This window comes from Eretmochelys imbricata, chromosome 3 (genome assembly GCF_965152235.1).
Source record: "Eretmochelys imbricata isolate rEreImb1 chromosome 3, rEreImb1.hap1, whole genome shotgun sequence".
Lineage (NCBI taxonomy): Eukaryota > Metazoa > Chordata > Testudines > Cheloniidae > Eretmochelys > Eretmochelys imbricata.
Window position 1 is genome coordinate 55320019 of NC_135574.1, and position 12002 is coordinate 55332020.

General features: G+C 39.8%; 1 protein-coding gene across 4 annotated transcripts in view; it reads right to left on the reverse strand.

The window, feature by feature from the left end:
• LMBRD1 (LMBR1 domain containing 1) overlaps window positions 1–12002 on the reverse strand; it is a 241864-nt gene that overhangs the window by 33059 nt on the left and 196803 nt on the right. For 2 of the 4 annotated variants that reach the window (XM_077812671.1, XM_077812668.1), the window contains 2 exons: window positions 7512–7550; window positions 6477–6558 (listed from right to left, as the gene is read on the reverse strand). The exons of 1 other annotated variant lie outside the window; for it this stretch is intronic. In XM_077812671.1, coding sequence (XP_077668797.1) covers window positions 6477–6558; window positions 7512–7550 — 121 coding nt within the window. The remainder of the gene's footprint in view (window positions 1–6476; window positions 6559–7511; window positions 7551–12002) is intronic. One more of the 4 variants, XM_077812670.1, reaches the window with a different exon arrangement.

Here is a 12002-nt window from a genome sequence, read left to right on the forward strand (position 1 = left end):
AGCTGGAGTACTGTGTCCAGTTTTGGGTGTCACGCTTTAATTTAAAAAAAAAAAAATGTGGACAAACTGGAGAGAGTCCAGAGGAGAGAAACAAAAGTGATCAAAGATTTAGAAAACAGGAGGAAAGGGTAAAAAACCAGACATTTAGTCATAAAAAAAAATAATACTGAGAGGGTATTTCATAACAGGTTTCAAATATGTTAAGAGCTGTTAGAAAGAGGACAGTAATAAATTGTCCTCCATGTCTACTGAACACAGGGCTTAATGTGCAGCAAGCAAGATTTAGGTTAGATATAAGGAAAAATGTCTACCTATAAGAATTAAGAGTAGGTTACCAAGAGAGGTTGTGGAATCCCTATCACTTGAAGTTTTTAAGAACAGGTTAGACAAACACCTGCAAGGGATGATCTAGGTATATTTGATCCTGTCTCAGCATGAGGAAATGGAGTAAATGACCTCTTAAGTTCTCTTCCGGCCTACATTTCTAGAAAATTGTGACTCAATTATATCATGTGCACATGATTAATACAAATTCTGCAATGGGTAATAATGATTATGCTCCTTCGCAAGGAATGGATGTAAAGCACATAGTCCAGTGTACAGTATTTTAAAAATATTTAATATGCTGTCCCTTACATATAGATAAGGCTGCAAGTCTGTCATGGAGGTCACGGATTCTGTGACCTTTGTGACTTCTACCCCTGGGCCAACAGCAACACTTTGGGGGTGTGAGAGGGGACTCAGGGCTAGGGGCAGGGGTTTGGGAGGTGGAAGGGGCACTTACCTGGGGTGGGGGGCTCCCCTGCAGCTCCTAAGCAGTGGAGAGACGGGGGTCTACATGCTGCACGCTGCCCACAGGCCATGCCCCTGCAGCTTCCATTGGCTGTAGTTCCCAGCCAATGGGAGCTGCAGCAGCTGGTGCTTGTGATGGGAGCGGTGGAGGAACACTTGCCCTGGCCCTACCTCCATCAACCTAGGAGCTGCAGGGATGGAGCTGACAGGAAGCCTCCCTTCCCCAGCACCAGCGGGGATCCCAGGCTCCCCACCCCAAGCACCAGTGGGGATCCCAGGCCATGCGCCGCGCCATGGCCCTGCCCCTCATTCCCCAGTACCAGCGGGGGTCCAGGGTCACTCCCGCAGTGCCCGGACACCCCCCACAAGTTTTAGTCACGGTCAGTATTTTTAGTCGAAGTCCTGGACAGGTCACAGGCTGTGAATTTTTGTTTATGGCCCGTGACCTGTCCATGACTGACTAAAAACACCCATGACTAAAACATAGTCTTACCTGTACAGTATCCCCAAATACACTGTAGAGAAATTCAGTTGTAAGTTAAAGAAAACACGGGAGGTTAAGGTAAGATGATGATAGTGTCACTCTGCTCACTGGTTTGAAAGCAGGAGGATAAGACCCCTAAAAGGTTGAATGCAAAGGCTATTGAAGACAACCAAAACTAGTCTGAATTCAGTGGGCTTTGGATCAGGCCATAATAGAGTAGAAGCAGTGAAAAAGCACTTCAAATGTAATTTGCCTAAAATGTAATTTCCAGACGTGACATTAATGTATCTATTCAATGAAATATTATTGGAGGGGAGTAGGGGGGCAGGTGTCTGGGCTAGGGGAGGCCCTGCAACTGGGCACTTGGGTGATGGGGTGTAGGTATCTGGGCAAGGGGGGCCATGCGGCTGGGCTCTGTGGGGGACGGATTATGGGTGTTTAATCACCTGGCTGGGCTCTGGGGGAAGAGGGGGCAGAGAAACAGGAACTGGGTTGTCATAGGAGTTTCTTCAACACTACTCCTGGGGGAATTTGTGTGTGTGTCTATACAGACATACATGCTGACAGGTATTTTGAAATAAAATTACCAAACTGACATGATTATGTAGTGTTATTTTGACAAATAAAATTTTGCAGAATTTTAAAATATTGTGCATATAATTATTTTTTGGAGCAGAATTCCCCTAGGAATAATATAAATGCTGCACAGATAACAAAAACAAAATAAAAAAAAAGTATGTTAAGTGGCCAGATTTCCAAACTAAAAGGAGAAGGAAAAATACATCTTGGTTAATACATTAAAACCGGGAAAGGAATATTGGAAGGTTGCTCAGTGGTAAAAGCGGATTAAGAGCATACTGCACCCTAGTATGCAGCAGCAAGCAGTTATTGAGAAAGTACAAGTGGACTGAGAAACAATACTCCAATTTACCACTGTATTTAAAAAAATGCAAGTATATATTCTGTCATAAAGCTCCTCTATCATACAGCTGCTTCAAATATCTCCTAACTCCACTGAAGCTTATTATAAATAAATGTTTCCTTTTATAACACACTAAGGTACGGCCATGTACAAAATCCTTGGCTGTTTTACAGACAATTATTTTAATAAACTGTATGTACTTAGACTGAACAAGTAAATGGACGATTCATGCACCGTATATATTTGTGCTAAGGAATTTTTATGAAGACTAAGATTCTCAACCAGTAAAATGCAAAATTTTATCTACTCCATTTCCTATTGTCTTCTGCTTTCCCTTTTTCAGGTCCGTCATCATAGTCTAGGATATTCAAACTATGTTAATTAATATATTAGAAGTAAAAACACAGACAACATATGAGAAAAAAATGTTTCTTGACAATATTAACACTTTCAAATACAAGCTAAAATTGCCTAAGCATTACAGTTCTGAACCTAAATAACATCAAAGATTTGATAGTTTTGCACTCAAATTGTGTTACTGTTTACCCCATCTTTAATTTTGAAGAAATATAAACAACCTGTACTCTTCAGCAAGCAAAATACTGGTTAGAAACAAATCTATGTAAAATGAATTTCATATTAAAGGCAACTAAAGTTCTAACAATATAGAAATTATTTTTAGAAAATTAGTTGCCATAACAACATGATCTCTGTCAGGTTGTTCTTTGCTCACTCTGCTGAGAAGAAAAATACAATTCAAGTGCAATAAAATCAGCAGGGCTCTCATCCCCAGTACATCTGAATAGTGGTTATAATAGAGTAGGTCACTATACACTTAGGTATATCCACAGAGCCAGTAAAAAAATAAAATACTTTAAATGCTAAAGATGTAAAATTAGTATATGGAGAAAATATACTTGCATCTAAAAAAGACAATGTCAAAATACAAGATAAATACTTAGGAGAAAAGTGTTAGTGGTCCAAATGAATACAATTTAAATGTCAACCTGTGGAACTCTTTGCCAGAGGATGTTGTGAAGGCCAAGACTACAACAGGGTTCAAAAAAGAACTAGATAAATTCATGGAGGATATGGTGACTCTAGTTGCTGTTTGCCAGCAGCTGGGAATGGGCGACAGGGAATGGATCACTTGATGATTATCTGTTCCATTCATTCCCTCTTTGCCACCTGGCATTGGCCACTGTCGGAAAACAGGTTACTGGGCTAGATGGACCTTTGGTTTGCCCCAGTATGACCGTTCTTATGTTCTTATGTAAATAAACCATTGACTGGAAAAATTTCTGCAGAAAATTTTTTTTAGTAGTCCTCAGATATTCTAAATCAGCTGTTTACAGAAACTAAAACTACCAAACCTGCCACACGCTTGTAAGCCGTAGTCAATGCTCTGAATTTTTAGATCAATAACATTTAAAAACAAAAAAATTTCCATCAGTAAGTTGGAATATCTATTAGAGAAAGAAAGCAATCAGTTGAGCAAACATTTGTAACTCTTGACAGTATGTGGAACTTCCGTGTTCACCTGTTTAGACTATATTTTAAGGTTTCAAAAATATTCTTATCAGATAAATCGACAATATTTGCTTTAAATTCTGTTTTCTACTGTAAGTATGAGTGACTGGGGGAAAAGAAAATCCACTTAAACTCTGAACCGTCACAATTTTGTGGGTCATCACAATGCAGTGAAAGCAGACAAGCACCAAGTTTGGCTTTCTCGCATTTCCGTAGATTCTTTTCCCAATGCATGGATTGATCATAATTATTATGAATTCAATGAGACTCTCAAAAGACATGTACAGAAAACAAGAGAAAAACAAAAAAAGTTCTATCAATAACAAAAGAAACACTTCCTTCCAAACAAACATTCTCAAAGAATTCTAATAAGAACCGTTGGAAGCAAAATACAGTTTATTGTATTATGTGTTGGCTATACCTATATTAAATGCTTACATCAAGGCATTCTATTAAGTGATCCTAACCCTTCATAATAGTTACACAGGCCTTGAACTGGGCTAGTATGCAGCAGTACTGCACATCAGCACCTCTCCAAAATCACTTCTTGTTTTCCAGAATCTCTGCTTTCATCTTTTAAAAGCTGAAGACTCTGGGCGCTATAGTTGCAAAGAAAAGCTTGACAATGCAAACCAAAAGTACCCAGTGCAATGATGTGTACTAGAGTTTGCAGAGAGGCTGAAATAATAGCTTAAAGAAGTATGAACTACCCAGTTTTCCTAAATGGGTGCTAACTCAGATGCCAATGAGGATATTTTAAATGCCAGCGTTAGGTTGTACTTTGGTCAAAGTATATAGCGAAGTATATTGTGAAGATCTATGTATTCTGAGTGATAGTTTATTTACGAGCCAAGCGTGGTGGGTTTGGGAGAATACCAGCATTTATTTTTACCCTCATCAAGGAGAGGCAAAACCCAAAGCAATCGGCAGGATATCTGAGCTCCACCACAGAGAATCCAAGACTGAAGAGTCCAGCAGAGCCCATGGGTATATTCAAATTCAGGTCAATGAGTCAAGCCCAGAAAATCTCATATTTATAAAATATTTGAGCATTTGTTTCATCTACTGAAATGGTTTCCCATTCTGGCATCTTAAGAAGGTGGAACTTATTCTGGGGGACAGACACTTTTACCTAATTTGACCCAGGTCACAAAATAATGCTGTTTACAAGGGATGCTTCCCCATCCATCTTCTTGTGTCAGCACTGGTAAATTGTAGGTAAGTATTACCATCTGAAGTGGAAGGGAGAAAAAAGGGGAAAGACCACAACATAGTTCCCACATTAGGAACTCAGAGTTATTCTTAATGACAGTGCAGCATTCACAAAGGTAGAAGACAAGTCAAGGATGCTCTATTTAAGAGAGAAGCACAGGCAGAAACTCTTTCAGAGACTTGTTGACTGATGTCCAAAGACAATGAGACACTGATGCCTGAGATAGTAAATTTAAACGCTAACTTTTATATGGAAAAAATACAACTCTACAGAGGCAACAAAATTCCTAAATACAACACCACAGCCATAACAACATCTACATGTTCTGTACTGGGAACAGGTTCAGATATGATCACCAATATTCAAATCCCTTAATGAAAGTGCTCTTAAAATTAAATGTGATTTTTTCAATCATTACCCTGTGATGGGAAGAAAAAAAATGTTTTAGATCCCAGCGTCTGTGTAAGTGCTTGTGGAGAAAGAGACGATAGCTTATTTGGAATTATATGGAAAGCTATTACAAAACTCATGTCTTTTCTACCAATTATTGATAAGCATGCTTTGTGCTTAGTAATATTTTTAAGAAACCTTCCTTCTGCCGACCCCAGGCTTTATGAATACATATCCATTTTCCCCCTTTTTTCAACCTTCCCTTCCACAGCCTGTGCAAGCTTTTACATCACAGAAAAAATATGCCAAGATTGGAGCACAAACTCCACTGCTTCATCCTGAAAATTCATGGATTATTTTAGATGGCTGTAAATCTATTTTTGCTGATTTTGAAGAAGTAATACTTTTTTTAAATGCAAAGATTGTGGCCTCAAAAACATGCCATCTTGATTATAAATGGTCAGTGATGTATAATCCACCAGGATCGTTGGTAAGTTGCTTGGTGGGCATGAATTTTCTATTAGGCAGACTTCTGACTACATTTTTCTGGCTCAATAACATTTCTTAGATGTTTATATATACACCTTTACTAAATTTGAAAACATTTATGATTACAAGCCTATGTAATTATATGATTCTTGAATTTTCACTGTAAAAAGGATGCATTTCAGAATTATTTGCTAGCATAACAGTTTTCTGGATGCTGCACCAATCCCCCACCAAAAAAATCACTTACACTTCCCCTTTCAGAAACTGATCTAAACCTTGAAAAAACAAATTTTGTGAAGGGTATTGTTAACACATGTATATTATTTAAGCGAGTGGGAGATCCGTTACATTAGATCTTTATGTCTGTATAGTAAAATGCATTGCATTAGGATTTATATTCTACAGAGTAGACTTCTTTCCACAAATGGGAATTTACTAGGCTGTTAACTAGGCTACATTTCTACCTTCTGTAAGTAAACCTTAACACAGAGGACATAAACCCTAAAGAAGCTGGAGCAAATGCTCAATTATCTTTTAAGAAAATAAAATTTTAGTGGTTTCTCTTACTAGTGGACACAAATATAACGAAGTAACCAATCTTCTACAATTATGTAACAGAGGAAGTGTGCACTGAACAAAAGTTTTGTTTGTCTTACCTTCTGGGGCATCTGCATCACAGACTTTAGGCACATATGTTGTAACATTCCCTGGCTGGCCATCAACAAGTGTCATATTATGCTGTGTGAAGAATATGTAACATCAGAAAAGAACATTTTATATAGGTGAATACATTATGCAATGTGGTGTTTTCTGAAGCATATAAATCTTGCAAGAAATCATTTTGACACAGCTATATTTTATAGATGTTTTAAATTTTGCTTGCAGGAAAAAAAGATTTAAAAAATTCTTGCAGTACGTCTTTAATCTTTGCATGCCATTGTTTATTTTCAATGCTTTGCAGGTTCTGAAGTATTACAGAATAGTTTCGCAGTATAAAATTGCTCCAAAGGATTCTCTTTTTCATAATTAAGCTTTAGTTGATGACATTTTAACAAATGATAAACATTTTTAAATGCTAAACCATTTTGACTGTACATACAGGGACCTGATAAACATAGTTGTATGAGCTAAAGCTGTTGGATCACATGATGGATTGAAAGATCCAGCTAGGCACTGTGGAAGTGTTACTGACTTGATTCTAGCCATAGGTACACTAGAGCAGTATAGCTCTATGATGTCGCTATGTAAGCATCATAAAATTGCATTAGCTCTTTTCAGTGCCATATTGCATCTCAAATGTGGGCCTAATTAGCTGCCCACTACTGCTCCTATGCTTCCCAGATATCTCCCTCCCACTCAGTATCCATATTTCAAATTAGTTTCCCTCAGATTACTTATCTGACATTTTTTGAAGCTGAACTTTATTTGCTTATTTTATGCCCAGACATCTGATTTCCCCAGTTCCCTTGATCGTTCTTGCATGTCTTGATGGTTGTTTGCAACTAAAATGAACATGTGCCTGTCAACTGGGAGAGTCATGATCACTTTCACAAAAGAGGCTTTTTTTTTTTAAATAAACCTTTGCAGATTGATCTCCTGAAGGAATCATCAGCCAGCTGATCCAGTGAAAATGACAGCTGCCTAACTGAATGTATACATACATCACCTCTAGATCAGGCTTCTCAAGTTATCTTTGCCCCTGCAAGACACCAGGCCTCAAATAAGGTCTCCTGTAAAAGTAGAGACAGGCATTTCCTCAGACTGCAAGATGTAAGGAAGTTACAAGGAGAAACAGGAGAAAGGTGGGGCAATGGGCAGAAGAGTGCCCTCCTTCTCTGGTTCCAAAAGCCCACCATTACATTTCTCCCTAGTATCCACCACAAGCATCCCACCCTCCACTCAGATGACAGGTGTTCATTTCTTCCTCACTATTCAAGGAAACAACAGCCCAGTCACATTATTCCCACCCACTATGTCTGCTTCATAAATGATGCCAGCCTCAATATTCTATTCATTCACTTCTTCCACAACTTATTTCGGTGTTTGCACTTTCTTCCCTACTTATTCCTACACATTGAACACCCTTCCTGACCTAATCCACAAGGACAATACTCTTTCTGATTTTGTTATTTTCTAATAGTCCACATAACACCTACAAGATATGAGCTAATTAAGTAGTGTTGATTTTATTCCAGATTATTCTACTTTTATTACACCATGTTGTGCACCAGTCTTTACTGAGAAACTCATTCTCTGATTGAGCATACTGATGTTATTCGAGTCTTTCAACACCCTAAAACCATTGCTGCCTCATTAGGCTCCTTGGAGAATGGATCATATCTTATTATCTGAGATGGGAAGCTTCTAGCTTGCTTTTGCATATTGTATTTTTATTATTTCTCCCAAACTCCTCCTAATTTAGGGTCTCAATTTTATTTCACTATGTAAGACCAAGTCTAATAACAAACCAAGCAATACCCTTGCTAGAAACTATCCCCATTTATCCTGCCATGTTTATAAGGTTTGGCTTACTATCCCTTTGGTCAATCATCAGACTCTTCAAGGATATTCAGACATTCAAGCCAATATGAATTAAGTCTTAGTTCTATAGGACAGCGTTCAAATTCTATTCAATAGTCAAATGTAAGTATATTAAAGATGTTACTTTTCTTCAGAAATTAATTTTGCATTTCTATCAAAAATAATCCAGTTTGTCTGGCAAATTTTATTCTTCTTCATTTATTGAGTACTCAGAATTCTACTGGACACTTCACAGAACAGATGTGGTCCTTGCTCTGAAAAGCTTACAAACTAAACAAAAAAGGAACAGGCAAAGAGAAATATGAAAGGGAGTGGGTTAAGAGACGAGAATGCAGGGGTTGCAGTTAAAGGTGATGCATTTACTTAAACTGCATGTAACTTGGTTGATTTTTTTAAAAAACATTAACTGAAAGCTTAAAAGTGGTTTCTTTTATTGGAAAGGGATAGGCTAATAAGCGTATTTCTAAAGGCAGAAGGTAGGTGGAAGAGCATGGTAAATCAGAGATAAAGAAGCAGGTAGCAGAGCAATGTGCAGGTGGAAAAGGATGAAATGAGGGCAGAGAAGAAAACTATGAAGTGGAAAGCAATATCGTCTTAGAGTAATGGATTGTACTGTACTGACATCACAAGGGTCTAGGGCAGAGATGGGGAAACTATGGCCCTCAGGACCCTCCTGCCAGGCCCCTGAGCTCCTGGCCCAGGACGCTTGCCCCCAGCCCCTCCCCTGCAGCCTCAGTGCGCCACACCACCGGCGCAACACTCTGGGGGGCTGGGCAGCGCAGTTGCAGAGCCGCGGTCTGACTGGTGCTCTGGGCAGTGTGGTTGTAGCACCGCCAGCCACCTGTGCTCTAGGCAGCACGGTAAGGGGGCAGGGAGCGCTGGATAGAGGGCAGGGGAGTTCAGGGTGGTGGTCAGGGCATGGGGGTGTGGATAGGGGTCATGGGGGTCAGAGGGCGGGGAAGAGGGTGGTTGGCTGGGGCAAGGGTCCCGGGGAGGGGCAGGCCGGAAGGAGGGGGGTGGCTGGATGGAGTGGCGGGGGAAGGCAGTCAGGGGACAGGGAGAAAGGGTGGTTGGATGGGGCAGGGGTCCCGGGGGCAAGTCAGGAATGAGAGAGGGGGCTGGATGGGGTGGCAGGGGCCAATGGATGGGGTAGGAGTCCCAGATGGGGCCATCATGGGGGGAGAAGCGGGGGTCAGATAGGAGGTGGGGGCCGGGCTACGCCTGGCTATTTGGGAAGACACAGCCTCCCCTAACCGGGCCTCCATACAATTTTGGAAACCCGATGTAGCCCTCAGGCCAAAAAGTTTGCCTGCCCCAGTCTAAGGGCTTTGAAAGCATACTGGAGTATGTGTGCCTCCACCAGGGGTTTACATGGCTTACTCAGCTCAGAATATGTTCTCTTCCCCCAAGGTAATGTAGGTATGAGAGAAGGAGCCCAAACAGAAGACTTCATAAGATTTTGTTCATTCTAAAAGTTCATTCTAAAAGTTTCGCTCCCCCCAGGTATTGAAAATAGATTAAATGGCAATTGCTAGAATTACACTTCTTTTTTGAAGATCAGTGCTACATTTGGTTTTCTCCAGCATTCTGGGACTTTTCAACTTCCCTGAGTTTTCAAAAGTAACATTAGTCAGTGATATAGTCAGGAGATATGGATTCAATTCCTCATCCTGTCATATTTTAGATTAGTCCTGGTCCAATGCTTTAACCACAAGGCCATCTTTTCTTACTAAATCAACCCTCTTCCTTTTTAGTGTAAAGAAAATTGCACAAGCCAATGCCTCCACTACAAGATGCTTTTTTCTCTTTTAAGGTTTTGAACATTAAAAAGGATGGGAAGTTGAAGAATCAAAAGTTACAGAATTGCTGAATATGTCTACGCAAATATTGTTTCCCAATAGGGATATTTACAGATTAATTGGAATTTGCAAGCATAGGAAGAAAGATTACAATGGAGAAATGGGAACAGCAAATTAACTCCACTATACAGATGAAAACATACTAAAAACCGAATTCTGATTTCTACATAAGCAGGGTACTAAGAACAGATTAAACATGCACAGAACAAACTAACTTTTAAAATATGCAATAAACGCTAGCAGAATTTTAAAAAAATATGTTCAACCACAGCTAAGAAAAAGCAGGGAATAGAATTCTCAGTTTTGACTTTTATATTCAAGGCTCATGTAGTAACAAATTTAGTTTTCATTGATTTAAATACGCGAGGGGAAGAACCACCACTTATGTACCTGAAAGCTTCTTGAAAACATGTTAAGAACTGCTGAAAATTGGCAACCATTTGCACGTCAGTGTATCCATACAATCAAACTTCAGATGAGAAAACCCCTAGCTCATGCCATTGCCAGTACAGAACAGTTTCCTACATATATCTTTTCAAAGGCTGTCTTAATTGAGAGATGAAATAGGAAACAGTCTCCAATTGGTTCAAAGGAAGTCTCACAAGCTAATTACATATGAGATTTAGGTCCCATTTAGGCACGGATTCTCTAACCAAAAGAAAGATCTGCTCAATAACCTTTTAACTAAATTATAGCTGGATACATTATTTTGATCAACTGGAGATGTACTTTTACTGATAGTATTGAAAGTCCCAAGCATGTCACGTGAAATAAGTACACAAGTATAGATTAAATGGGAACTGAAGTTGGGTTTATGTTATTGCTGGTTGCCCACAAGGAGAACCTTTTTCACTTACAATCATAACAGGCAAGTTGACTGCTTTAACAGAATCTCCTGGAGCTTTTCCAAACAGGACAGTTCTAGATCTGTCAAAATTCTATGGCCCATGCTGTCCAGTGGAGAGAGTCTGTGTCCATATGGGAATTCTGACCTCTCTACTGGGGACAATAGGTTTGAAATTATGTGTTCAGGGGCGCAGGAGAGGAGAGAGAAACTCCTTGCAACTCTTCCAGGACATCTTATCCATGCCTTGGAATCCCAATAACCTTGGCCTTCCTCTTGTTTGGTTCTCCTGACTTAGAAAGAGTCCCTGTTTAGTCTAGAAGAATCCCACCTATTATGGACTGATTATCTGCTCCTATTCTGAAGCAAAACCTCTAAACTTTGGTGTTGCATCTTGTTGCATGTAGGTCTGTCTCCACATATACTCATAGGGAGATGTTTGCTACTGAGTTCTTGAGTGACAACAAATATTGATCGTGTAAGTCATTGCTCAGCTGATCCACCAGTAATATTGTCCTTCCCTGCAAGGTGGCTACCAAATGGATAAATTTGGTGTACTGTGTACTAAGGACCATCCCACAGAGCTATGGCCTCTCTGGAAGGTGTTCCCCCTAATAGCTCACATAAGACATCTGCAATGTTGTTAGGAAGTACTTGGTTCACTCTGCCACATACAAGATGGAAAAAGGACTTGAGAGCCCAATATAATGCCCTTAATTCTAGATGTTGACATGAAGATTTTTCCTCCCAGAAATTCAAGTGACTGAGTTTAGAAATCCTTAGAATAGCTACCCCAGCCTAGAATGGAAGTGTCAAAGGTGACTGGGACTGAGAGCTGGAAAGTTGAAAGCAACTCTTTCCAGGGCAGAGAGATGCTGAGTCTACCATGTAAGGGATAGGAATACATCCCTGGCTGTATCAGTTTCAAAATATTGCTG